This window comes from Varanus komodoensis, unplaced genomic scaffold (genome assembly GCF_004798865.1).
Source record: "Varanus komodoensis strain SLA01 unplaced genomic scaffold, ASM479886v1 scaffold13_1, whole genome shotgun sequence".
NCBI lineage: Eukaryota > Metazoa > Chordata > Lepidosauria > Squamata > Varanidae > Varanus > Varanus komodoensis.
The window spans coordinates 2473405-2497975 of record NW_025335408.1 but is presented as its reverse complement, the minus strand read 5'-3'; the positions used below and the strand labels follow the sequence as shown (position 1 = coordinate 2497975).

Genomic DNA, 24571 nt, shown 5'->3' with positions numbered 1-24571 from the left:
TCTCTGGCCACCCGTGTCCCAGCCATACACCCTGGCCAGTGAGTGCCAGACAACTGCTCTCTTGGTTCCATCCTATGCCAGTTTGCCGATAAAAACGGTTTCCATGTTCCAAGCAGGCTTGTTATAAAGCTCTGTGGCATCTGTCCCTCTAGTGTTTGTGCATTTCCTCTCATCCTCAGGCCTGTCTGAGAAAGTGAGCCGAGCTGAGAGTAAGTCTGCAAACATTTTCAGAACAAAGATTAGTCAACTCTTCCATGCCATGTGAAGCACAAGCAAAGGCTGTGGCACATGGGGTGGTGGGGAGAAGAGGGATGCTGCTTGTGCAGCATTCATGCAGGTCTTGATTCCTGGTGAGCATCTTGCAAATGTTGGGTATGTTCAACAGGAACTCATGGCTGGGGCATGCTGGACGTTGTAGACCTTTTTTCTGTCTAAACTTGCATTGGATTGTGCTTAAATCACTTATTCAGAAGTTGGACTTACTTCTGAGGCAACATACAGAAGATTGGACTTTAATCAACAAAATAAGACTATTCCATACAATTGGGTTTGCTAATTTAGAGGTTCTGTTTTGTTGGATGCATTCATATGAACATTGATTTGAAAGGCTCTTCATTGGTTTCCTTTTCACTGGCCTTGGTTTCCTGGTGACCCAAGATCCTTCCAAAGTCCATTATTCTATCATTCTATGAGAAAAGCTGTTCCAACCTCAATGGACTTTCCCTCGACCAAATACATGTACTTAGCATCATTAGTTATTTAGGATTTGACCTGAAATGCCATCTTGAGAGACAATACAGACAGCTTTGATGAAATGAATTCATCTACATGGTCCTGCATGAAAATTACCAATCTATGTTCCTTGAATAGCTTTTTTATATTGAAGCATTATATACAATTTCTAGCCTGATAGAAAAGTAATTCTAAACATGTTCTGACTTCCCCACCCTTTTTTTACCCAGAGCACCTTGAGCAAAGGCTGTTTAACTATTTCTTCTCTGTCTCTTTTCCCATCCAAAAAGTACCCTCTGATCCATGCCCAGGAAAACTTTTGCTTTGGAACAGTTTTCAGGGATTCAAATATGGGGCCACTTCCTTTCAGTCCACTTTGGGTAAGATTCCCTTTGCTTCAGAGGTTAGGCAGTGTCTTGCTTTGTTTTTTCAAAGCTTCATATGCCTCTCCATGGAGTGATTACACAACTGCTGCTGCTCTGCAGGCTCTTAGTCATCTCAGGTAGCCATCCCTGCACATCTCTGAAACAGTTCCTGGTCATGCTAACAGTGGCAGTTGTCATATTATTATGCAATGCAGTAATAAAGGCTGAATGCTTGGAAAAAGCTGGTGGGAGAGACACTGGGTTCCTGTAGGTGGTGGGTTTCCTTGGCCCCACCTGGATACCATTTTCAGGAGTGCAACCAAGTCAATCAGTACGGTGCTTGTTGCCCTGTAGACTGCTTTAAAAGCAGACATTGGTGCTTTGGTTGTTGTTTCGTGCCATCAAGTAATCTCCCACTTATGGTGACCCCATGAATGTCCTATCCATGACAGCCCTACTTAGCTGTTCTAAATTCAAGTATGATGCTTGCAGGTGGCTTCCAAACAAATTCAGTCAAACAAATAAGGTTGTGGTATCCTTTGTGGGACCAATTCATCTCTTATTTGGTCTTCCTTTTATTATTCTGCCTTCAACTTTCCCTGGCACTCCAGGGATTCTTGCCTCCTGATGAAGTGTCCTAAGTAAGATAGCCTCAGTTTTGTCATTTTTGCTTCTAGGGAAAGCTTTGGCTTGATTTGATCTAGCATCCACTTGTTCATCTTTCTGCTGGCCCAGGGTATTTGCCAAGGTTTTCTTCAGCGCCACAATGACCTTGTACTTTATGAGGTTCAGAGTTGCCCAGAGCTCTGGCCTGCTTCATTCCAGAATTCTTTCAGAAAGACCAGTGTTGCTTCAGAGAAGGTCTAAATAGCTCTGAAAGCCCCTATTTTTCCAATATTCTAGCATCAGCCAGAATAGAGGATGACACCCCGGTGCTTCATATGTGAAAGAAAAGGGAACTTGTGACAGGAAACAGTTAAGCATCTCTCTGCTGCTACATTGCTTAACCCCTTCATCAGTGCACACTCACAGCCTGCTTTAGTTGCCATGGATGGAAAGGAATATGGAGGAAAGGTTTTGTCCATGCCTGCCAAATGACTTCTCGGCTTCTTTGTGATTACCAGTGTAGCATTAGTGCATTATGAGTGGATCACACATTCTTCTGGCACTCCCGAGAAATCAGTCGGCATCTGAGCAAACAAAACTATCCTAGAAAGAAGCTGACTACTACTGCAAGTCTTAAGATCAGATTGTTCACAATTAGATTGTGCATTTGATTCAGGACTAATGAAAAGTTGAACTGAACAGAGGCACAAATAGGTAAGAAAGGGGAGCAGGACAGAGCAAGGATTCTTGCAGTGAGGCAACGGGGAAGCTCATGTTTGATATTTGATTTTACCTTGTTTCATTGTATTAATATTGAATCTTTCATATTTATGTACTCTAGCCAACTATGTGAGAAAAACCACAGCTATTTAAAATAACGAGATGCATATAAATACAATGAATAATTAGATTGTAATAAACGAATAACAAAATCAAAACATGGTTTCATCATGAACATGAATAAAGTAAGGAACTGAAAAACATTTATTGCACACCCATACCCAGTTTTCATCTGAGTTAGCAGCAGAGATGTCAAGGAATTGGGAATTGCAATTTGTCGGCATTTGAAGCCAAAGAAAGGTGTAGGGCATGGGTGAAGACTGCCTTTTGCCAGTGTGAAAGAGATAATTAGACTGGCAGAATGAAGGGAGAACTGTTCTCGGGGGATTTGTACTGAAAGCTGTGAAACATGAAGCAGGAGCTTAGATGACGAGGAGCTGCAGGTGAAGGGATTTGGCAAGGTGTGTGAGGGTGGCATATTGGGACCAAGGCATGTTTTTCGATAACCTCTCTCCCTCAAATGTGATTGTGTAAAAAATTATGGGCATGGTCCCTGGGCATCTGCTGAGAAGGGAACTTGATGTTGCCACCCATTTCAATTTGCTCTTCCTCACACATGGGATAATCTACCCCCAAACTGTTTTGCTACATGTGTCTTATTTTCATTGTATCATTAGGGTAACATACCATTTTAAGTGTCCATTATTTTTCAACCCAAATATGTGGTACTAATTTGGGGGAGATCTGTATTACCAAAACATATTTGATCCTTGTCTCTGACATGAGCAGTACAAATGTAGCAATATAATTGTTCTGGTATCTTGGATTCTCTCTCCTCCATAAAGTAATATGGTATACCTTACACTTGGATGGATGACTGTTACTGTACCTGAGAGAACAGCAGGGTATGGATTTTATACCAAATAAATTTTTTATTCCTTTCTGGGTTCTTCAAGCAATCCATTGTTAACCGTATGTGGTGCTGGAGAGGGAGGAGGGAAGTAAATATTGTGCATTCATGAAAAGAATCTATATCAGATATTTATATTCTATAAATATAGGAATAAATGTGACTATATTTATACAGTCACACTATATTATATGTGATTTACATATAAGTGTAAATGTGACTATGATTGACTAATTTGTGTCCAAGCAATCAATTTAAGAGAAATACACAAAAATATTGTATGTGAATCCACAGGAAAATTATTTCAAGATGTTTATTTATTCTTAAAACACATATACTGTGCATTTCAGTATTAGTCATCTAAAGGCAGGTGTGCATGTGTGTTTACTTTTAACTAAAGACTAATGAGTAAAACATTCTCATTTATAATTGTATGTTTCATGGTGCATTGATTTTTAATACAGATAAGCAAAGGCAAAACAGAAGTGAGGCTAGAAAATGAATGTTGAAAATGAAAGCTTAAAAAAATCCCCGATACAGCAAGAATATTTTCTTTAGGCACATATGCCTGATGAAGGGGAATACTAAAAAGCCTTTTACTCTCCTGAGAATTCTTCTGTTTACTCATGATGACATTCTGCAGCATGCAGAGAGTCAACACAGAATAATGTTTTAGTTAGGGATGGCTGCCTTCTGTTTTCTTAGGAGCCACTGTATTCTTCTGACGTGACCAGAGACCTGAAGTGTATTTTGTCATGCAAAATGGTCTCTGCCATGATAAAGTTGGTGCCATCTAACAGTAAAGCTTTCAGTTATTGCATAACCAAACAGTACGTACCATATCAACAGCACTGGTCCAAGCCAACGTGCTGTCTAAGGCAAAGGACAAGAGTCAGACCTTTCCATTTTCTGTGCAGAAAGGTGCCAAAATGGCTGTTTCATGTGGGGATGGGACAGTGTTGTCCACTGTACCTGAGTGGAGCAGGCTAGCTTTGAGGGCCTCTGATCATTCCTAAAGCATCTATTTCCTGAGAAGCCACCTCCTACTGCCTGATGCTAAGGCTGATCCCTAAACTGAGATGTGGTACTCTAGTTTAATGAGGTTAGTATACTTCGGGTACATCATGAGAAGACAAGACTCATTGGAGAAGACAATCGTGCTAGGAAAAGTCAAAGTCAGGAGAAGAGAACATGAAATGAATCTATTCCATAAAGGAAGTCACAGGCTTGCATTTAGAAGAACTGTCAAGGATATTTTGAGCCACATTTATTCATAGAGCCATTACGGGTTGGAGAAGAATTGATGGCATGTTTTGTTTTAGAGATAGTTAGAAAAGGGATAAAAATCCCCTGCCAAGAGAATAATGCCTCTGTGCAAAGCTATGGTATGACCACACTTCAAATACTGGACAGGGTTCTGATAGACACCCTTCAAACGGGATATGATAGAATAGGAAAAAGTGCAGAATGGGGTAATCAAAATGATGTGGGTTGAGTAACTCCTCTGAAAGGAAAGCTTATAATGTTTGGAACTATTTAATTTAGAAAAAAAGCCAAGGAAGAAAGGGAAATGATGTGTGAGTGTGGAGAAAGTGGGCAGACAAGTCTTTCTCACTCTCTTGCTACAGGATGATCCATTATCATTCAGTGAAGCTGAGCAGTGGGAAATTCAGCACAGAAAAAAAATGAAAGCAATTCTTCATGCTCTGTTCTTAAAGCTGTGGAATTTGCTTCTGCATGGTGCACTGATGGCACCCACTTAGATGGCTTTACAAGGGGTTTAGACAGATTCATAGAGGACAAGATAATCAATGGCTACTACTCCTGGTGGCTATAGGTTACCTCCAGTAATAGAGGTCACATGGATCTGAATACCAGTTGTTGGTCAACAACAACGTCAGGGTGTTATTGCACTCATGTTTTTATTTATTTTTTGATTTATATCCTGCCTTTTTCCTACAAAGGGCTCAAGGCAGCTTACATCTCCTCCTCCATCTCCACAAGATGTTCTCCACGAGAAGTGTTATTTTCCATGAACGAAACTGCTGAAACATCTTATCTACCATAGAAAGGAAGGTTCCAAGTACTGACTGCAATGGTTTTGCCTAGCCTGACTTGCAGTCAGTCTCCAGGATGAAGACAGGCATCTTCCCCATACCTGCCTGCAGATGCCAACTTTCTACCATGGAGATATGGCCTCTTCTATGTACCTTTGGCAGAGCTGCTAGGAGGTGAATCCCCCCTGTGGTTCGAGCATTAGCCATGCTAAGTATGATCGGCAAGACTTCAAAGCAGGGCTTTCACGATATCTCTAAACGGATATGCTGACTGAAGGAAAAGCTCCAGTTAATTGCCAGAGCATATCTTACAGTGTAGCATACTTATTCCTGCTAATCCACTGTAATGTTAGCCAGAGTTCACCCTTCTTCACTATTCCACAGCAGATCCAATATTCGCTTCCCTTGGGCAGCAGTGCAGTGTTTTCCTTGGAATTTGAGAGAAGCCACCCAGACATTCAGCATCATTAACCTGCTGCTATGGGTGGGTAGGGATCATCCTTCACATACCACTGGCCTGATAGTGAATGGTAGTCAGCGATCCTTAAAAAAGTATTAGTTGAGGAATGTGACCCTTCAAGATCTTGTGATCCACAAAGACTGCAAAAGAAGCTTCCTTTTGCTTTGTATTTCCTCATGTGAACATCCTGCAAAATATGTGGCTATAATATGTAACCAGGCTTTGCCATTATCCAATAACTACTACTTCTTTCTTGGGGGATTTACATTGGAATTTGTGTCCAGAGTCCTCCTTCATCTTTTCTAAAGCATCACTGTTTGAGAAGAGAAATCTCTAGGCTATCCTAGCACCTGAACGCTATTTCCTTATGATTATCCTGGGAACTCACCCAACTGTGCACTTTTTAAGCCATCCTTTTGCTACACAATATGCTTGTTGAAATAAAAGCTTAAGGGTACAATCCAACAGCCTGCCAACATTGCCCGGGGAACCATAGGAGAAGTCAGAGTCCTCATTCCAAGTTCATAAAAACACTCAGGGGATCTTCTGTTTGCCCTTTTAGCTGACATAGTTCTTTCTGGACTAGATGATGGAGGACCATCTTTGGAGCTGCCATGGGGGTTGGATGGGGAGGAGCAAGGTGCTTCCATCCTCCAAAGGAACTGGTGTTACCTCACCCTCTCCACCTCACTGGGAGGAGAAAACATTTAGAGGGCCAAAATCCACTGATGGACATGTTTTGGAGTGTAAGAGGAGCACAGAAGCAATCTTAACCTTTGTACTCTCCCTCCTCCCATGGAAGGCCCATAATTCTCTGAATTTGGAGAATTAACGTAAAACAAATTGGATGACACCCTATGAATAATCCCACTGTCTTCACCATCATTATTATTGACTTATTAGCTACTATTTTTAGAAGAAATCTGGGAGACAGGAAGATTTGTCTGCAATTGATGAGGGACATAGATTTAAGGGGCCCCTACCTTCCCACCCTATTATCCATGCACTGACTTGCATACTGAACCCTTCTGAATAAAGGCCTCTCTCTGTCTTCCTCTCCATCTCTCCCTTGCAAATGCATCCATATACACACGCATCATTAACTGTCCTCTTTTCCGCGTCAAAGGTGATCTCTATCAACTCAAATACAATAAATGAAAATCTAGTGAAGGGTGTGAATGAAATGGGCTTAATGTCCTTGAGCTTCTATTGAAAACAGATTTTTCCTGGATGAAGAGCTGCAAGCTTACATCCCATGCCAGCGTTGTCTTTTTGATTTGCCTTGTCGGGGATATATCTTGGACAGCAGCATGAATATGACAGTGATGACAAAAAAGGGAAAAAAAGGTTGACTAGCAAGATAGGCTATCGTATAATAGGCACCACTTAACAATGAGCAGAACAGTTAAATGTGCAATTGCATTTGTGCATAGCCATTAAAGCCTTAAATACATGTTGATAGAGCAAATGTAGGTGGATTCCTATGTCAGGCATCTAGACCTGAGATTGCAGCATTGTCTCAGGGCTTCTGTAGGTGAGCTCTTTCTTGTGTGCTCATGATCACTGACTCACACACGTTTCTGAATCATTTTCACAAAGCATCATCCTACAGGGCTGCTCCTGTGTTTTCCAGCATTTTTATAGCTGTTTGTTTATTTAGGGTGAGGGAAGTTAACCATTCAGTTTCAAATGTGGAACAAACCAGATGAAAGTCTATGTATGGTCACAATTCTACTAAAGTGCAGCTGTAATACATCCTGAAGCTTTGCCCATGTTCCTTATCCACTTCTGAAAGTCCAATTTGCTCAAGAAGAATCACAACTTGTCCACCATGCACTTAAAGCACTTAAAGAAGGGGACGGGTGGATCCTGTGAAGGAAAGGGGTTATAATGAGGATTAGACATGCTTTGACAGATTATACAGATAAGATCATCTGACAAATTAGAAGATGGGCGACTTCAAGGTTCAGCTCTTCCTTTTGAGTGTTCTTTCTTCGAAACTAGATCTAGGCTGGACAGCTTTTCAGACCAAGGATGCCTTCAAAACAGATGGCAATCCCCCATTGATAGGATATATGATAGGATCATCCTCTGCAAAAGAATACATCAGGTTGACTCCAGGGTAAGCAACAGTTTTGACTGTGGGTAGTGGTCAGAGAGTTATGAGGGTTGTAGCACAGAGGGAAATCTAATCCCCTATATGCCATAGTGCTGATCTCAATCTTCCATAGTCCAGGTCTGTTTTTCAGGAAAGAAAAACCAGGCATGGACAACATGATCATATATCTCACACTTTATCTAGTTCAGCTTCCCCCTTTCCTTGATGTCAGCTGCTTCTATGAACCTCAGGATATATTGCACCATTTTCTTTTTCAGCAAATTTTCCTTGCCAAAGGAGAAAGACATTCATATGATTGTACTCTGCTTGAAATCTTTTCACATGATAGCTACATGCAGATTGTATTTTAAGCTGGGAATTCTGGGTGTTAATCCATGTTATGAACAAACAGCATTCACTCTGGCATTGGTCTTCCCATTGTGTGGATGATTAAACACATTCAGCATGGATAACCTGATGGGATTGTGGTTAAGTACACCAAACAAGCCAGCTTGAAGTTAGCTTTCAACAAGGTTGGAAGGTGGTTTATGGATTCTGGCTTCTTTGAGTGAAGCAATCTCTTTCTGGTTTGTTTACCCCTTTGTTCCAGGGAGAAATAAAAAGTGGAAGTGAATAGTTTCCTGGCTTGATGTGACATTCAGACATAGCTAGACTCTGAAAAAGAAGTCCCAGCACACACAATTGTTTCCTGGATCAACACAGCACTCTGCTGTGCTATGAGGAGTGATAAAAGCCCTCAGTGCCATACAGGAGTTGTTTAAGATTTAGGGATGGTGAAATTGGGATCTAAACTAGACCCACTTGTGCAGATGTACAGTATATTTTACTCAGTTTCTCATACTGGAAATGTAAAGTTTGTTCGTTTATGGATTTTTTTAATGACAAGCTTATACCTTGGACAATATACAGATGGATTTTCAGTAAAACCAAATGTAGTACTTGACATTTCACTTTATTGCAGACTCATTTTTACTACTGGCTTTAAATGTTAGGCTGCTTTGGTTTCTTTTCTTTTTTTAAGATGGTAATTTAGTGCTTATGAAATTGAGACTAATAACACTGTTAGGATCGTGAAACAACATATTCAGGCATGAGGAAAACTTCCGAAGTATGTCTGACAGCATTTCAGTCTCCATCTCACATATGTATTCCTGTTATATATCCTTCTAGATACTATACAGAAAAGCATGTGCCAACAACGATTGTTTTAATTTTGTGAAAACATATTCTATGCAGAAATAAGGACAGGAACAAAACTTCCTTTGACATAAAACATTGATTTATGCCCACAAATGTTAAGAGTCTGTGATCCATACCATTGCATAAAATTTCTTATCTCAACCAAATAATTCTTGTACAGTCTGTCATAGCTTCAGACATCAAAATGGAATTAATTGATTTATGATTTATACAGCAACATATAAAAGCTTGTCAGCTAAACAAACTAACAAAAATTCCAATAAATTTCTGAGGTTATTTGCATGCACAATACCTGCGTGATTTCTAGAAGCATGTGTTTGATTTCCTTACATTTGTATTATTGTTGTTCTAGATGCCCCTTATGCTGAACTTCCAGGTTTAAGAAAAGTTCAGTGGGAAGCAATGGCCCTGATAGAACTGCTCTCTGTTGCATTAGTGTCTTATCACCCATGCAATGTATACTAGATCACAACATTACAGGTCTAAGCTTTCAGGAGTAGTTTCACAGAGGCCAGAAAAGTTTCCTTTAAGGTCAAGCTATTTTATTTATTTATAGTTGGGAGGTCTGATTTTTCTGGGTCACCCTTCTCCACCCACACACATGAGTTAAAGGAGCATCATTTCCTTTCCCAGCTGCAATTTTAATCTTTTTACCATTGCACAATAATCTTGTGTACAATAATATTCCTTGTGCAACTACAGGGCTTTGAAAATAAAACCTAGTAAATTATTTGTCTGTCTGTTTGTCTTGTTGAAAAAAGTAACTGAGGCAGTACTGGATACTGCCTCGATGGTTTCTCTGTGTGTTTGCATTTGTTTTACAAATAATGTGGTATATAAATAGTGACGATGCTGATGATTGAAGGCCTTGCAAGAAGTCAGCAATTTCTTAATAGTTGAAATCCTGGTTTCAAGGTATAGTACTACACAAAATCCCAAATGTTGCCTGTCCCCAAATTCAAAGGCTCATCTTCACATGAATAGTCACATACTTCTTCAATGTCTCCATGCCATTGGTGTCAGTCATACACCTCATGCATCACTAAAAAGACTCCTTATTTCTAATGTGTGAAGAAAATAACCCTCCTTCCTCTTTTTTCTGGCTTCAGGCCCCATAAGCAGTGTCTTGGTGAACAGATATGGCAGCAGGCCGGTCATGATAGCAGGCGGGATCCTGGCCTCCTTTGGAATGATAACCTCTTCTTTCTGCAATAGCGTGATAGAGCTTTACATATGTATTGGTGTGATTGGAGGTAAGTGTCAAATTAAAAGCCCTTCAGTTTCCACTTCTCCCTGATGTCCTCCTACAACACACTTCTTTCAATATTTAAATGCATCTTCCAATTGTTTGAATCTGAGTATTCTGTGAATTCAACTTACAGCACATGTTCTTTGCATAATCCTTACTGCACTGCACTATAATTACAGCACAGGAACTGAGTGGTTCATGGCAGCATTTATTACAGTTGTTTGTACTCCATTTCTGTATAGGTGCTTTTTAATATCTATCCTACCCTGCAGAAAATTCATATACATGGAATGCAAATACCAATTCCATTCCGAATCCTCAGTTACCCTTTGCTGTGTTACGAGGGTTTTGTTCTGTTTGTTTTTGCCATGACTTGAAGGCAAGTTTGCATGAGGGAAAACTTTACCATAGGGGCCAGCTCTGAAATCAGTATTTCCCAAGTGTCTGAATGGGCCTCAGTTACACTTCAATGCTGTATTGAAGCCTGAGGATCAGGTGGGTAGACCGTGACAGCAAAATCCCTGTTAATAGAAAACTCACTGAATTGTTGTTCTGGCTAGAAGCTTTGGAGCCATAGTCATCCAGCCAATAGAAGGCCTTCTGCTCATCAGCCAAACCCTGGAGCATTTAGGCAGACTGCTTTGGAGGCATATTTATATTTTAAGGCTGGTCCACACATGTTGATCACGTGGTACCCTGAATGAGGCATCGCAGGTCAAACAGTATTCACCGATGCAAAGGATTTTATGCCCAGAGAGCTCCAACGTGGCTTATGCATATTCAATAAGCGCAAGACAAGCTTGCAAACAGAAAAGGCACAACGTAAAAGGAAAATGCTGGGGAGAGAAGAGAAGGAAAAAATCAAGGGCTCCTTCAGTCCAAAGAGAACTTTCATATTTGAGATGCAATGTTTTCCAGCAGTGTCAGATCATGCATTAAAAGCTCCAAGCTTGTGGTGAGACTGCAGCTTGCCACTTCCTCCAGTGCAGTCTTTCCAGCACTGAGCTGCAGAGTGGCCCAGCACAGGACAGTGGCCATGCATCTATCCCACCTCTGCCCACAGCAGCTTGGTGGTCTGAAGCCCAACAACATATGTCAAATCAGCCAGCAGGGATCGTGTTTTATCACAGTAATTGCATTCATTTAAAAAGCTGTCGTAATCATGCTCTGACTGGTCGTGACAGTTAGACTGGAAAATTAAAGATTATGCAAGAGATGGTTAGCCATGCGATTGGCATGTAGTTTAGAAACATGAAAAACCGCCTAGTAACTACACCATCTTGTTCTCACTTTTCTACCCCCACTATTGACCCATTACCCCGGGGTACTATCCGTAGGACAATCCCATCTTATTCTCACACCGGCTTTGTGGAGTAGGTCAGGCAAAAGGATAGCAACCTGCCTTGGACAAACATCAAGTTTCATCACTGCATAGGAAACTGAACCCCTTTTTTCTCCAAGTCCAGCAAACTATCCACTGCATTTTTAATTAACTGTTAACTGATGTGCAGAATTAGATATACAGCAGCAGCTAGTTAGATAGATATACAGCAGCAGCATCTGTAGAGGAAGGGAATCTTTGCTTAGATAAGATGAAAGCAGTCAGGGCTACCCTCCTTTTGGGTACCAATGCAACTCAGCTGTAAGATTATCAGAGGCAAATTGGCTGCCTGCACACCAGGGCCAATCCCTTTTGTGCCGCCTGCAGGGATCCTGCTCTGTGCACAAAAAGGGTCCGCTTACGCCTCTTCTCCATGGAAAAGCTCAGGACCCCACAGCGAAGTATGAGGGCAGCACTTCCTGTGTAATGGTCCATCTGTATTAAGCAGTTTAAGCCTTATTTTATGGGTACCTATTCAAACCTAAGTAAAGGATAAAGCTAAAGGCAGAGGATTTATACTTCTAGAATCTGCCTTTTTTGGCGAGAAGGTGACATTTAATAACTTCTGTGAAATGAACCAAGAGCAAATTGGATTATAGCTTAGTAAAATACAGAAACAGTGTGCTCAAGGTCTTGATATCATTGTTCCTCTGTCGCTCTGTTGTCTGTAACATGGATCACACATTGCTAAAGCTTTTGCTTTTATTGTGCCGCAATAGAGCGAAATGAGAGAAATTTAGCCTGGCATATCAATGCCATTAAGACACGTGGAAAGCAGTGAAGGTTCACATTTATTTCCCAGTGCCAATGGCTCTCCCCCAGCCTCCCAGGAATTACAAGGTGGCATTTTAGTTCTTTCTCCTTTTCTCAGATGGAGGAGGCATTAATGTTGGTTGATTATAATGCAGAGTCCTTCTGTATTAAATGTACTAACTTTATGTTCTCTTTGATGTCTTTTTTATTCTTTTCTTCCAGGTTTAGGCTTGGCTTTCAACTTGCAGCCAGCCTTAACAATGATTGGCAAGTATTTTTATAAAAAGCGTCCCATTGCTAATGGACTGGCCATGGCTGGAAGTCCAGTCTTTTTAAGTACTCTGGCACCTCTCAATCAGTTTCTTTTTAATGCCTTTGGCTGGAAGGGAAGCTTTCTCATTTTGGGAGGACTGCTTTTGAACTGCTGCGTGGCTGGGTCCCTCATGAGGCCTGTTGGACCATCACCTGCTGTAAAAAAAGATGTGGAAAAAGGAGACTCTACCTTGCACAAAAATGACAAGAAATCCTTTTGTCAAACCATCAATCAATATTTAGATTTATCCCTTTTCAAACACAGAGGATTTCTGATTTATTTGTCTGGAAATGTGATCATGTTTCTTGGCTTCTTTGCCCCAATTGTGTTTTTAGCTCCTTATGCCAAGCACAAGGGAATTGATGAGTATTCTGCAGCTTTTTTACTCTCTATCCTGGCTTTTGTAGATATGTTTGCTAGGCCATCAATGGGCCTCATTGCAAACTCCAAATACATCCGGCCCAAAATCCAGTATTTCTTCAGTTTTGCTGTTCTGTACAATGGCGTCTGCCACATCCTGTGCCCGTTGGCCAATGACTATAATGGCCTCGTTGTGTATGCAGTACTTTTTGGACTTGCCTTTGGCATGGTCAGCAGTGTCCTTTTTGAGACACTTATGGATCTTGTTGGTGCTTCGAGGTTTTCCAGTGCTGTAGGACTCGTCACAATCGTGGAGTGCTGCCCTGTTCTTTTAGGCCCGCCTTTGGGAGGTAAGGATGCTAATCATGGTAATAATGAAGATTAACATTGTACATTTGACATATAATATGCTGTGACTCATTCATACTAGAGACCTGCATCTCTGGATCTGGATGGTCAATCTGAATTAGCAGATCAATTTCACTCCCTGCTCAGCACATCCAGATGCTCTGGCTTTCCACAGATTCACATTTCTGGCAATGAGCATTTTCATGTTCATACATTTCCTTCTTGCCAATATCAAATATTCTTTCCAATAAACTTTGTGAATACAGGTTTATTTGTTTTTCACTTAAAGATCCCTGTTTACTCCTTTGCCTTCAGATTTCCTGCACTATCCGTCTGTCTGCTACCCATATGTCCACCAAGGCCTGCTTCTCAACCAATTGCCAATGCCCATTCTCTCCCTTCAATCCCCTGCCATCTTACTCAGCTTTTTCAGTCTCCTCTGCCATTCTGCAAACAACACACAGCCCTCCTCTCCTTAGATTTTTGTGAATTTTTTCCACAGCTCCAATGTTGACAAGCCTTCCCTTTCCTCAACACTATATTACTTCCTCTCATTGTACCCTAAGGTTCCTGCTTCTCATAACATTGCTTACAGTGCCTTCTTATTCCTAATTATTTTATCTATCTATCCATTTATTTCCCCACTACCTAATAGCCAAAGCTCTCTCACTGGGTTACAACATATATTTACATTTCTTCCCAACTATTCAAGGTGATATTCATGGTTTTCTCTTGTGTTTCTTCCTCACAACCCCCCTGCAAAATATATTAATACCTCTTTCCACCTTCCCAGAACAAAGACTTCCTAGGCCATATGCAGTTGTTTCTCAGGTAAACAGACTTAAAAAGAATGTTTAATACAGAAGCTGAACCACAAAGCCCAAGTTCATCTATTGACACATGTGATTGACATGGCTAAATTATTCACAGTCAATGTCCTTACAGCAGTGGAGACAATGGTTAGACAGTACTGTCGAGAAGTTGGCAGACTACAGCCAGCTTGGGGCAGTATTCATTTACATATGAACGGCAAGGATTCTACCCTGTTATTAATTTTGGTTTGTTTATTTGCTTTATATATATGGCCCTGTATATATATATTTATATATATGACCCTATTTAGAAGTAATGCTCATGTGATGAAGCAGAAAGTGGGCTGCAGAACCAATCCTTTCCCAGATATCAGGCATGTCACCTGGTCCCTTGCCCTGATCTCTGCGGTAAATGTTGTAAACATCTACAGTAAGGAAGCCTTCACACAACCAACTGCAGCCGTGCAAACATCGATGCAATCTGGAAGCATGTGCCATTTGGAAAGCAGTCTGGGCAGGCTTTCTTCCTACTGATATTTGCAATGATTTATGAACCACTTGGAGACATAGGATATGAGGATGAGTGATATAAAGTATCACAAGCTAGAGTGCACACTCTGGTGTGCAAAGCTGCCTGGCACAGCCCTGCTCACATTTAGTGTGTGAGCACAGGGCACACACTGCATCTCTGCTACTTATGGGAGAGAAACTGTGGTGAACAGGGAGCTCCATATATCTGGCGGAGACACTTTCTGTGAGTGAAGGACTGCTCATGGAAATGTACCTCTACCCATTTTTCATTGAACCCCCACTTTCGCCTGCACTGCAGCACACCTCTTTAAGTGAAGCCCTCCAATCCTCTTGATGGTCCTAGGCACTTCTGCTTCAGCCAGGCCAGTGGCACATGCCTGAATCTGGATCCAACCCAGCGACCAAACACAATGCCCAGAAAAGACCTCAGAAGGAACGTCTTGGCCTGTGCTCGCCTGTTAATCTCTTAAAATTGTGGTTATGCTTGAGCATAGCCTGCTTTGTTTTCATCCTTGCGTAGCGTGCACATTCGTAGGGGTTCTTGTTCTCACGCGAACAGGACACCCTGATCATGCTTTTTACCCGTGACGAGCCATGCCCTGGCTGCATGTTCGATTATGGGGGGGGGGGGTTACAACATAAATGACCATATGATATTTTTGTGTCTTGAGTAGAACTTCCAAAACTCCCTCATAAAGTGATAATCCAGGAGCTGCCCTCTTCCATAGCTCCCATCTGAAGCAATGTTGGATTCTTTAAGTGCCTTGAACATGTTCCATGTGTATGTCATGTGTGAGATTGAGGTTAAAAACTTAGAATTTCCATGTTAGGAGACATTCAGAGAACAATTCTGGCACTAACTCACAGGAGAAAGCTTTCCTGGTCAGAACCAGAATCACAAGTAAAATACTTTTGTTCTGTAGTGCTTTCTGGACTGAATTTGTGTTAGAGGATTTAAGGAGGAAGGGTCAAGGAAACACCATCAACAGAGGTTCTTGTGACTTTAAATCTCACTCAAAGTTATATGGGTAGACATTAATGTAATCGCTGACAAATTTAGAGCTTAGTTCACCTTTGCAACTCCGGGATTTTGTTTTGCACTAGTTTGCATTTAAAATTTGACAAGTCCTTGAACAAAACACCGGATAAGCATGAATGAACTGAATAATTGCATTGTATAGGCATGGCAGGAGGTTTGGTGGATATGGCTGGCAGGAGGTTTCACTTCCAAATGGAAAGTGGCCACTCAAACTCTCTCAGTGTGCCACCTAGTGGAGTAAGCTTACCTCCTGCATTAATAATGATAAGCCTCGCTTAACAAGCTTATTTGAAAATTAGTCCCATTGAACCCATTAGGGTTGAATAAATCAGTTGAACTCATTGAGACTTGTTTCAGAATGAAGTAACTTAGGAATTCACTGTAAGAATTAGAGTGTTTCACTCAAAGTTCCCAACTTCTCTTAGCATGTACCTTTTCAGATAATTCTCTTCATTTCATACCACCTGTTATCACTGTCTGCTGCCTCTCTGCACGTCCCCTCAGGGCTGGATTGGATCTAAAATATTTATACTATTATTCAGTCCCAAAAGCTCCTTTTTCTAGTGACACATGAACAATCCAAATGTCATTGTCAATTGTATATCTGACAGAACAGCATTGTTTCTAATATGGTTTCTTCTCTTTCTCAGTCTCCTCCTCTTCCTCTCATACATGCATACCATACAACTATAAAGTTATGTTTATGAACATCAAGAACCATTCAGTAGTGATGCTTTTCCAGATTGTCTATATAATATTACCTATATGAATTTAACAGATAACGTAGGTGTATATCCCATGGATTTCTGTACCTTGAGGTTTAATACAGTGAACAAGGGGGTAAATAATGAATTCTGTTCATTTCACATATAATTTTCTCTGAGAAGACTACTCACATAAGTATTTGCAGATATCAGGCACAGTTCATGAACTCTGAATCCTTTCTTTGTGATGCTGTGTTCCAGTTCAGCACCTTAAAATACTAAACACTTAAAAATAAAATATAATAATCTTCATATATTTGAAGTTTCAATGGAAACCCATTTCCCACATTTAGAATTCAGAACCTCTTGTCTGTCATGAAATAATGGTCTGTTATTTCTGCACTATTTCTGCATAACCTCTGCATTATTTAAGAGCATTCCTTTTCCCTATATTTCAGGTTTGCTTGTGGACATCACCAAAGACTACAAATACATGTATTTTGTCTGTGGTGTAATTGTCATCATTGCAAGCATCTGGCTATTCATTGGGAATGCAATCAATTACAGACTTTTGGCAAAGGAGAAGAAATTAGAAGAAGAAAGGCAGAGGGCACTGAAGAATGCTGATTCAAAAGAAGTAGAACCTTTGACCCACAAAGAGAGTGAAGAAACGGTCAGCAGATCAAGCAAACTTCAAGATAATCCCTCAGAAAGAGAAACTAATATTTAATAGAAAAAGATGTGGTCCCAATACTCGTATTTATAACTTTCCTTAGAAGTATTTCTTCTAAATACAGGCCAGGTTTTGTAGCAAATATAATGAGTCACAATACTAAATGGGAGTAGGGAGTTGCAAAGATAAAAATGAAATCCATAATGTCCGGTCAATTAGATCACAGTCCTGCTCCTTCCACACTGAGAGAAGACAGCCCGGAAGGATTCCCTGCAGAATGGCATTGCCAGCTTTCCCTCTAGTGCCACACTGCACCTGCACGCGTGGCGCTCTGGCTTTGCCAGGCAGGCTACAACATGCCCAGGTGTTCTCAGCCAAAGAGAGCCTTCTGCACCTCGCCTTGACGCCACTAGCAACCTGTATGCACCTCTCCAGGTGTGCAAGCGGGAATGCAGAAGCAGTGTGGTTTGGAAGGCAGAGTTACTCTGAGATCCTCCGAGGAGCTGTTCTCCATTCAGTTCTCCATGTATGGGGGGACCGGGATTGTGGCATCACATTTTGATTTACTTTGGTATCAAGAGCATTTGGGTGCAGTGGAAATCCGTGTGAGTGAATCCATTCAAAAACAGGGTAGGGCTTTGGCTACAATGTCTTCCAATAACAAGTGCTGTTGCTCCAAATGCATTTCTAATGCAAAAATATGTCCTTGCCTAGTAAAGGAAGACTCTGATTTCTATCCTCAAACTATGGTCAATGCCTATTGACCGCTTTGCCTGGTATATTTTTGGCCTCTAAAGAAAAGAATTGAAAACCATGAGTTTAAATACGACAGTAAAAGCAATGGAGTCTCTATCAACTATTTGAGTAAAACGCGCACAAAGATGAAAAACTGTTTTATACTGCAGTTCCAGTGGATCAAAAGGTCTATTATTTCAGATCAAACTTTAACATGTGGATTTTAAAGACACATGAAATCAGATACGAGAAGTGGTAGATTTTATTGCCAAGTGCAATATGTACTGTAATTACAGTGACTGAGGGATTCCTTCCTTCTGCTGTAATAGATTAGAAATGTAAATAGGTATGGCCTGATCCTAAGTCTTGCAGAATTTTACTTAGGATGGATTGTATCAATTGCTGCATCACTGCAATATCATAAGTAGAAATGCTGGCACAGATATTTAGGATCAGGGTACAATTTTGAACAACATGTTGCCTTGTGATCATCACTTTTACCCCATCCATGTTTGAAATCGTTTTGCATTCATGGTTATTAAAACATGCCACTGCCACATTACCGAACTTTCTATCCTCGGTGACCTTGCCATACTTGACACACTGCTGGGAGGACTCGCTGCACAAACTGATCCCTACTGAGAAGTTGCTGTCAGTGAGGAATGAGTGCTTTAGGATGCAATCCAGTGCATTTTGCCTAGAGAAAAGTCCTGGAACTGCTAGCAAGGCCTGGCCAACCATGGCCCATGGTGGAAGTGCTAGGCTTTTTTTCTGTCTAAACATGCCTAAGATTGTGCTGTTGCTATGTGTGCTCAGGCTTTTACAGGACTATCAGGGACCAGAGAAAATGCATTTTTTTGGAGCTGTGTCTAGCTCATGAATCACCGCTTAGCCGTCCCTGTTAAGATTCTCCCCTTCCTTGTTTCAAGAACACAAGAACAATAAAAACCACTGAGAGAGACATTGCAAACACCCTTCAGTTGAAGTGTGTCTCTTTTTTTTCTTTGTTTCTTCATTTAACTGAAGGCCAAAGAAAGCCTCTCATTGCTGGCAACCAGCTTCAGACCAATCTAGTCTGGATTTGGGGGCAGATATCCAGGCCTACACTAGTAGAAAATGGATGCATGAGTGAGGTTCAAGCTTGCCCAACTTCCACCTTGAAGTTTATTCCCATTCCCAATTGTAAGCTATCTCCTCACCCTGCTTGAACAGGAAAAGCACATTTTTAAGTGTGCATCTAAATATATACATTGATTGAGGTGTAAAAAGGCACACTTTCCCAAAATGAGTAATTTTAAAGAGTGCATGTTAAAATGCAGTCTGTTTAAACTGCAGTTTCTTAAAATGTACACATGTTGCAAATATGCATTGCAAGTTTGGCAATGCGTGAGCCTTGCCTGCAAAATCCACTTAATTTTGAAGTGTGAACATGGCAAATTCCAATCTTAAATGAACAGACATAGAATTTGTGTACATCCTTACTTGCTGATTCAGAAATTCAAAGTTTGGAATTCCAGCTTGAAATTTCCAGTTTCAAACTGGAAAATTCCATTGTTCCAGTTCACCCTCCACCGGAGCACTGCTGGTGGCCATACAGAACAGAACTAACATCAAAAGGGGTGGGGGGGGAGCATACAGCCTGGCAGAAGTAGGCATCGTACCTGGTTTGTTTGTGGGCCACTGTAAAGGGAATAAGCTTTCTCCCGGAATGTCCCAGTGCATTCCAGCAAGCACTTTCCCCTTCACAAACCTGTTTTAGGTCAATAGAACATGCGGACAGATATTTCCATTATTTCCCTTGGTTACCAAGGAAACTCCTCCAGCACCACGATGGCAACAGTGTGAGGCCAGGCTGCCAACATGGCACTCCGCAGAGCAGGAGGGAAATGCATCACTAATGTGCTGTGGCAGATCTTGCATTGCACTGTTGTAACTAGATTTCAGTCTTTTGCTATAAAACCTAACATTCATTTCACTTCTAGCTCCAGGGTGGGATTCCATTTTGCATAGGCGGCAGTGATCCACCTATAGAAAGCATACTTCTCCCAAATGAAAAAGAGATTGTTCTCTCCATGGCGAATAAGATAAGCAGTAGTCCTGGTGCTTGAAATCTAGCTAAGCCAAGAACTTGAAAGCAGAATGACTGCTCCCTTCTATGACCATTAGCACTGTATTCCACATGTATGTCTAAGAGAGGGGTAGGACTAAAAGGAAACCTGACTTTTTGGAAGCAGAAGCAGCGCATCTGTTTCTCTTGTGAGTACAAATCAGCTCGGCATCAATTCACAAACCTGCGGACTTGAAATGGGAAAGGAAGGTGGAAGACAGAGATGTTTCTCCCTCTGTTATTGCCCCTTCCCACCATTTCAGCAGTTAGTTGTGTGGCTGCTATAAACCCATTATACAAGGAGCATTCCTCAGCAGCACACCATATAACACATCCTATGAGAAAGGTCTGCTTAAAGCCCATCCTTTAAAGCACGGATGATTTAAGTCAACCTCCATTCTAGGACAATGTGCGTCATTATGACAGATGGTCTGAAGGTGTGCAGAGGCTTTGCATTGCCTGCTGGTAAGTGCAATGAATCTTGTACCACCTTGCATGATGTGACTCTGTCATTGAAGGCCAGGACATCCACTATCAGATCTTATGGCCAGCTCTTTCCTCAAATCCAAGGCTTTATTTTTTTCCAGAGAAGCCATTCACTGATATGACAGAAAGTAAAGTCATGTCTTCAAATGTGCTGTTCAGATCAAAGTGAAACTTGACTCCTGTTGACCCAGAAACTGGAGTGAGAGTCAGGATTTACTTCCAACTCAAGCCTTAGTTGGGGGTTCAAAATATTGCTTACTTTAGCAATAGTGGAAACACCAGTACAGGTTTTCTTAGAGACCTTTGCTCACATAGCTATGCATGCAAAAGTCCCTTTCTTTGCAGACACTCACACTCACACAGACCCAGTACATGAGACACCCAGGCAGGGCTGTGCCATTTGGTTCCACTTGCATGTTAGGTAAGCACATTTTTCATCAGCCAAATAGAGTTTTTATGCCATACCATAGTCCATTCATGCGGATTTATAGAACTCAATAACTACCAAAAAACCAAGCCAAGCTTTACTACATAACCCCACCCTCAACTGACATACATTCTTTGATGTATTATTCCTCCCGTTGGATGCATGCATAGACATTCATGTGACATTTCTAAACCACCTGCCACTTACGTATCTCAAAATGCAGCCTTAAAATGATCTATGGTGGCAGCAAGATCAATGAACCAAATGCTTCCAAAAGGTATCTAGGGGCATGCACTCAGGAACACTGTATTTTCACATTTCTTCATGTGAAAATAGAATGATTACTGTTCCCCTACCATGGCTTTTACATATAGTGAACATTACCAGCTTTTCTTCTATGTAAGCAGTTGTCCATAGTTAGGTACATATAAGTTAAGCAGGTAGTTGCTAAGAGCACCGATCTGCAAAAATGTGTGATTACTCATGTTCCTGAACCCAGTGTTGGCCACATTGCCTAGTCCTGTGTCAACACATTAGCACAGGCTTGTGCAGGGAAGAAACCCATGTGTAGCTTGCTGTTCACATTGAGTCTTCCTCACTGTGACAATCATGCTAACAAGTGGAGGGCTCAGAATGCACAAAAGTGGGCAACAGAGCTAGGAACACCACCAGCTCTCCACATCAGTTGCATGATGGCCCCTAGACAAGAATAAAGCATGAACGAGACAATGGTAAAAATTTGACGCACAAATGCTCCAAATGAATACATAAAAGACCCTGTTTGTTTCCTGTATAGATAAGGAAATGATCATGCCAACCCTTCTGTTGGGTATTTTAGAGCAAATATCTTAAAAGTGAAAATTGAGGAGTTGATTCATAAAATACATATGTGATGCTTATGCAACGCATGTGCAAACTGCTTTTAGAAAAGTATGTTGTCTTCATGTTTTAAAACCCTTTCTTACCTCCAAGGGATATGGCTATTTGGCAGATTCTCAAGCAGATTAAATATACTGACACCTCAAGGTCACCGCCCTCCGCCCCCCCCCCCAAGTCAAAAAGAAATGGCAATACATTTGCCCCAGTATTTCCCAGTGCTATAATTCTTGGCTGTTTCATTGCTTGCTTGCTTTATTAAGATGTTTATTTTATCTAATCTATTGTTCTTTACTTAAATTCATCCTGATGTATGTTGAAAACCTGAAGCTGATGTAATGCATTGCTGTTTTTGTCCTGTGCTTAGCCACTTAGGGTACAACCTTATGCTTGTTTAGACAGAAAAAGTCCTACAACTTTTGCTGGCTTGGGAATGCTTAGAATTGTATGACATTTTTCTGTCTAAATATTTATAAGATTGTGCCCTTAAGGTACCTGCAATGCAGTCTGCTAAGAGCTGAAATACTACTACACAATCTACAGAAATATGTATCCTAGAGGTATCAACCTTTTAAGACACCAAATTTCAGAATTTGGGTCATTGCATAGTTCAATCCCATTAAACTGACAACTTAAGAAGGATAGGAGATTCCTATCACTCTATTTATGATAGGTTTCTGCAAAGCAGGCAATGTTGGGAGTGAAGTCAAGAATATTAAGGAATCCTATGTGTCCGCATACATATTACCTTCTTTTTCAGTAAATTAGAGGCACACGTGAGACAAATTTATCTTTGTGGCATTCTCCATCTCAGGTTCTGAGTGACCCAGGTTTTTGCCATTTTATTCCTTCAGTGTGATCTTGATCTGCTGTGTTCAATTAGATTTTGTGCTGTTCATAGAAACATAACCTAAGTTGTTTCCATTCAGTACCAGTGTAGAACAATTGCATACCCTCTGGTGTTGGTTCTAGTAACTTTTAGAAGCATTCTTGTTTTTCTCCTTATATCTATGTGTGTCTCTCTCCTTGATAGCAGTCCTCTTGCTAATGCAAGATCTTCAGATAATGCCATGAAAATCATCTATAAGATATATTCCCTTTGCAGTCATCAATTTGATCCCTGCTATATTAGTCACGCACCAAGATTTCTGAGATGTTCTAGTTTATGGAAAAATGAATCCATAATTATTGGTTGTGGGGGAATCCAGATATCACTCTTTAAGGCACAATCTATTTGTTGGGAACATTGTATTTTCCCACACTTTGTCTGAACTTGGTTTAGATACTAAATTAAGAGCATAAGAAGAATTACACCAAAGACCTCCAGGGCAGCATTCTGTTCCTACAGGGATTAACTAGACACCCATGGGAAGCCCATAAAGCAGGCATGAGTTCAAAGGCATCTCCCTACTTACGTTCCCCATCAAGTGGCATTACTGGGGCTGATAGACTACTTGTCTCATCACAAATAGCCTTGTCAGTGTGGAATGTAGCTAGTCAAGCATCCTAGAGATAAGTGCAATGCTTCGACCCTTTTTGCGCACTCGTAAGGCCAGCCTTGAGTACCATGGAATGGCAGTGTATCCTATGTATAACCAGTTGTAAAAGCTCTGTAAGCTCAGAACAAAAGCGAGTCTTTAATCGATCAACTAGTGTCAAGTCTCAACCTCAGTGACCATGAGTATCTAAAGAGATGAACCAAGTATAAGTACTTTGTGGCAACCAGTACACACGTCTCCATCCTTTTCCTGATGAGGAATCAGCACCTAAATTTATGCACGGTGGCCGAAATCCAAAAGGAGTCCTGTGTGCACATGTAGCCATGCTTGCTGTTTTTTCCACTGCGGAAGTGACCTGCTACTGGTCCATTTGAAGAGCAGATTAGCTGTGAGAACTGTTATGGCCAAACCAGCAAGCAAAATTCCAGTTCAGTACACAGTTCTCTTGTATTAGCATATCTTCCTTTTCTGAATCCCAGCCAATATGTACTGCTTTTCTGGAATATGTAAATAATGAAGACATGAACCATGAATGTACACAAACATGTTGAAAGTGGTATTAAAAATACCTGAACAAATCTGTCCAAAAGAATAAAAGTTGCCTAATTCTTTGCAAGCCTTCCTGTATTAGAATGTAATCTTCATTTTTCATATCTGCTGGGAATGTGTTCTTTTTAATTGTGCTTGGTAAGTAAAATTTATTTGCAAAAGATGAAAAATACTTCAACCAATTATCTTGTGTGTGTGTGGGTGTGTGTGTGCAGTGGAATACTTTATAAGTATTTTTTCACTTTATTCCACTCTTTAAGAGCAATTTATTTAAAAAGTGAATTGCAATATTTTACAACATTGCTGTAGTTCCCTGCCTCAGTGTGACCTAAAATATAACCATATATTTTAAACTGCTGTCAGAGTTTAAGGGACTGCCTTTTAAAAATGTGTGTATGCATTGTGGTGAACAGTCGGAACACAGAGTACTTTGGACTGGTTTTTTTTTTTTAATTTTTACTGAGTTTACACCTACAGTATTAAACAGACACAAAACCAAA

At 40.8% G+C, this 24571-nt stretch overlaps 1 protein-coding gene across 3 annotated transcripts in view; it reads left to right on the top strand.

Moving 5' to 3' along the window:
* SLC16A7 (solute carrier family 16 member 7) overlaps window positions 1-24141 on the top strand; it is a 119188-nt gene extending 95047 nt beyond the window's left edge. For all 3 annotated transcript variants that reach the window (XM_044422896.1, XM_044422895.1, XM_044422894.1), the window contains exons 3-5: window positions 10339-10482; window positions 12835-13635; window positions 17178-24141. In XM_044422896.1, coding sequence (XP_044278831.1) covers window positions 10339-10482; window positions 12835-13635; window positions 17178-17449 — 1217 coding nt within the window. In that variant the 3' untranslated portion in view covers window positions 17450-24141. The remainder of the gene's footprint in view (window positions 1-10338; window positions 10483-12834; window positions 13636-17177) is intronic.
* The last annotated feature ends 430 nt before the right edge of the window (window positions 24142-24571 follow it).